We start from the raw sequence: 4,486 nt of genomic DNA on the forward strand, positions 1-4,486 counted from the left end.
AACAAATCTACTAAAGATTGCCTGTAACAGACTAGGAATCTCCAGTCTATTGGACTTTGTTAGAGTGAGTTCTTTCCAATTCATTGGTTTTGGTTTTAGGGTTAAGTTTTGCTAATCCATGTTTAAATGTATGCTATTAGTTTACATCCTAGGTTTGATTTGTAAATGTCATATCTATTTTTTCATTATCACCCAATTTCCTGTTTCAAAATTCATTTATTCTTTACGTTTTTCAACTGCGGTTTCAATTTTCTTCAGCTGGAACACGTATTACTGTAAACTAACCATCGCAATTTCATTATAAATTTCCCATCCATGACTAGCCTGCATTTTGGTCAAACTCTCCTGCTCTATCGCTTCCTCCACACCATCTCTGTGACTAATACTGTTTCTTTGATAAACGCTCAGCTGTCCTCTTCCTCAAACGCACAGGAAAAGAAAATATCATATTTCTCTTTGTGGACTTTGTTTCTTCCAGATGAGATTTTCTCTACATGTAGCTACTATCCACAGAGCATAAAAGTTCAGTGGTCTCTGTGTCTGAGTATGGCCACTTCCCCAGAATCTGAACAGATGCTGCTACGCTCTTGTTCAGTGTCTTTATGACAATTGCCCTCTGGATTATTCTTGAACTTATGGTCTTAAAGGCATCATTAGGTTGTTTGGGTTATCTCAGATTTCAAGACAGAGAATTCATACCTATAAACTTCCATTTCTAAAACTATATCATTTCTTCCCTAGCATCGTGTGTCCCTGAAATTGCCCAAAATACAGAGAACTTGAGGTCGCCATGATGGCTAGCCCTCAGGAAGAGGACATCCTCAGGAAGAATTATAAATTTTTATCATCACTAGGTTGTGGTGCATTTGGGGAGGTGATCCTTGCCCAGCACCTTCCCACAAAAACGCAGGTGGCCATCAAGGTGCTCGAGAAAGAGTACAATGAGGAGGAATACATCAACTCTGAGGTGGCCATCCATAAGTCCTTACATCACAGGAACATCATCCAGTTCTTCCACGCAATCAACACGCTGCGGACCACTTATCTGGTCATGGAATATCTGGAAGGGAAAGATCTGGTGATGTTGATCAATGAGGTGGGCTGTCTAACAGAGGAGGAGGCTAGGCCTATATTCAACCAGTTGGCCTCTGCTGTGCACTTCCTGCACCAAAGACTGATCGCGCACCGCGACATCAAATTAGAAAACATCCTGCTGGGTCAAGGTGGCAAAGTCAAACTTTGCGATTTTGGGTTGGCCACTCAGCTCGTAGAGGGCCAGATGCAGGAGGAGCTGTGGGGCTCCTTGCCATATTTGGCCCCAGAGATCTTGGCCGGAACACCGTATGACGCTCTGGCAGGGGATATGTGGAGCTTAGGGATTGTCTTCTACGTCCTGGTCACCGGACACTTGCCCTATGTAGAATCGACCCCCGAAGCTCTGTACCATCTAATCACCACCACCCCGTGCCGCATTCCATGCCATCTTTCCAGGCCCTGTTATCTCATGTTGGCCAGACTGCTCACCGGTTACATTTGGTTCAGGCTCACATCATCTCGCCTTGTGGAACGCCCTTGGCTGGGCCATATTCAGGAACACGTAACACCTCCCGCCAAGGAAATCCTCCCGAAGGTTGTGGAGACCATGTGTAACATCGGGTACACCTGCGAGCAGGTGGTATCGTCTCTAAAAGACCCACAGTCAAACCTAACAGCTACCATTAACATCCTTAAATTTAAAGTGAGCTCTGGGGATAGCAGTCTGCAACACATCATCCCTGCAGTCGCTACTAGCGTCCCTGGTGCCTTGAAGAGGAGCCACAGCCAACCGGCTCTGCTGTGCAGAGGGGAGAGCACACACACACAACTGCTCCACACACACACCTGCCCGGAGGCGCTGCACTATCCAGATAACACAGCCCCAGAAGGAGACGCATTGGCCACTGAAACCATCAACCCAGCTACAGGGGACACCACAGTCACCATGGTGTCACTGGATAGCCTGGCTGATGAATCCTCCTCCCCTGATCCACCTCTGAATGGCAACTGCGTAGGCCTGGTGAACATGGCCTTCACCGAAGAGGAAGAATCCAGAGAGCCAGAAGTGCCCAGTGACCAGCCCCAGCTTGTACCTGCAGCCTCTGGAACCAGGCCACTCCGGGGCTGGAAGCTCATGAAAAAACGCATTTCCAGTGCCCTGAGAGCACTGTGCTGCTGCTGCCTGCCCACCCCACCTGGGCAAACGCAAGTGGAGTAGGACAATTTCAGCCCTGGCAAGGAGTGCCTGCTGCAGGAGGGAGCCAGGACAGAAGCTCAGATGGTTGTGGCCCTGCATGCAACCCAGGGCAAGAGGCCCCTGCATCCATACTCCAGCTACAGGTTCTGAGCTGCCTGTCCATTTCTTCTTAAGCTTATTGCTGCCCCGGCACTGCTTTCCTGATCCAGGGCTGGACAGAAGGCCCATCTGCCCACTGAGCCACCACCTCCCCAGCTCCCGTTGTGCATTGTGGACCGTTACCCACAACATCTAAAACACCTCCCTCTGCCACAGCAGTGACTGAGATTCCCACCTCATGCTGATCATCACCTTGGTCACTTCCTCCTCTCCAACACTCAGGCAAAACTGCAACAATGCTTGAATGTCCTTGAATCTGATTGACAGGGACAATGGATACAGAATTCAAGCCTATGCTTCAGTTTAAACCCCCATGTTTTACTAGTTCTGATGTTTGTGTTATGTACTTTTTTAAAATTTGGTTGTTATTTGTTGTGTTTATATATTGTTAAGAAAATGTTTTTATTAGTTTATCGTAGGAAGTTCAACTTAAATAGAGAATCTTTAGGACTTTTCCCTCTGTTGTTATGCCTCATGTAAATATCTGGACACTCAGTAGTAACTAATGAGCAAAGCCTAATCTGGACAATAAATATTAATGATCAGCCATAAAAGAGAGGAGCTTCTGGTCCCAGCTTGTAGGAGAACCTGTCAACCAGCCTACCCAAGCCTCAGCCGTCCTGCCAAAACCAGCCCACAGGAGCATGCATGGCAGGAACTTCATCCCTGAGCCAATCCAAGGCCTGCTGCTATTTTCAGAGACTGCTGACTAACAGACAAATGACCAGAGATGCCAGTGAAGGAAGAACAACACAGAAGAATTGGCCGCCTGAGCAATGGGACCTTGGGATGGGCTATGAGAGGCCTGCCCATACCATCAATAAAGGAGTTGGCTTTTCATCGTCACCTGACTTCCAGAGCCTATGTGGTTGACTCCATGCCTTCTCACCCCCTCCCACAAGTAGTATCCCTGCAGGGTCACCCCCAACACAGGTTGATCTTGGCTCAATTTTCCTTCAAATCTCTCTCCCTCCTCCTCCTGCCCTTCCTCTTTCTATTTTCTTTTGTGGCCTCTGTTCACAGGAGGCTCTCAGGAGCTCACCACCTCATCTTGTCCTGGTTCAGGAGCAGAAGCCCAGGCAGCATCAGCCCACACTGCCCTCCCAGGCCCCCTGTGAGAAGAGGATATTTAGTCCCAGTCAGCCTCACAGAAAGTCCTATCACTGAGTATCTTCAGCTCCATTGCCCACACTAGTCACGTGGCTATTGTTGAGCCAATCACTGTGTCCAAGGTAGTGTGATGTTCTGATTGGCCATGCCTGAGTCCTATGACCACTGAGGCTGAAGATGAAATAATGTTTTAAGAACCACAGATATTGTGAGTAAAGGCAAAGCAAGGGACAGGAAAGGAAGGGAAGTTATCAGATGTGGGTGCAGGCCAGCTTGCTGCTAAAGAAGGAAGCAGTCACAGGACACCAGTCACAGGGACAGAATGGCAGGTTAAGTTGTCATGCAGTTCACACCAACTCCATTAGGAGACTGACCCAAACGTCTCTGCCCAGAGAAAACTTGTAATTTCTTTTTTACAATTTTAATTTCACATGTCAGGAGTTTGCAGAATAACTGATAGTCAATTCTCACCTGCCATGTGGGTCCCAGGGATCGAACTCAGGCCTTCCCTCTTTGCAGCAAGCATATACACCTGGGAGACTAGCGGCTCTGCCATGTGCTTGTAGCTCTGCCTTCAGCAGGAGGGTTGGAATTAAGGCCACAGTTATCACAGTTTTGTTCTCTAGCTAACACAAGGAGAGTTCTTTGTGACCACACTTGATTTAAGATTGGAGGTTTGTGAGATCAGATCTGTGAAGAAAGTAAAAGGAATAGATGTTAATGCCAGGATGAGTATGTTAAAGCACACAACATAAATGAAGATACACTTAATGAACTCATCTCCCAAGGAAAGTGAAAAAAATGGCAGAAATTAGCCATTCCTGAAGTGTTGTAAAAGGGGAGCAGGCTCCTCTGGGCAGCAGAATAATGCTGTCTTCATCTTTGGGTCGCAGAATTGATGGAGATCACAAAACTGCTGGGTCCAGGACTCTAAGAAACAGCTTCTCTTGCCTTTGATACCTAATCTATGGCTAAAAGTGGCTC

The 4,486-nt window shown here is 47.4% G+C and overlaps 1 protein-coding gene across 1 annotated transcript; it reads left to right on the forward strand.

The window, feature by feature from the left end:
• The first annotated feature begins 793 nt into the window (after positions 1-793).
• Positions 794-2,254, forward strand: LOC121450309 (sperm motility kinase-like). The gene has a single exon (XM_041655135.1). It carries the CDS (start codon positions 794-796, stop codon positions 2,252-2,254), a length of 1,461 nt encoding a protein of 486 aa, XP_041511069.1.
• Positions 2,255-4,486: the final 2,232 nt, after the last annotated feature.

Source organism: Microtus oregoni, unplaced genomic scaffold (genome assembly GCF_018167655.1).
Source record: "Microtus oregoni isolate MIOR12 unplaced genomic scaffold, Mior012 000007F_ref0000211, whole genome shotgun sequence".
NCBI lineage: Eukaryota > Metazoa > Chordata > Mammalia > Rodentia > Cricetidae > Microtus > Microtus oregoni.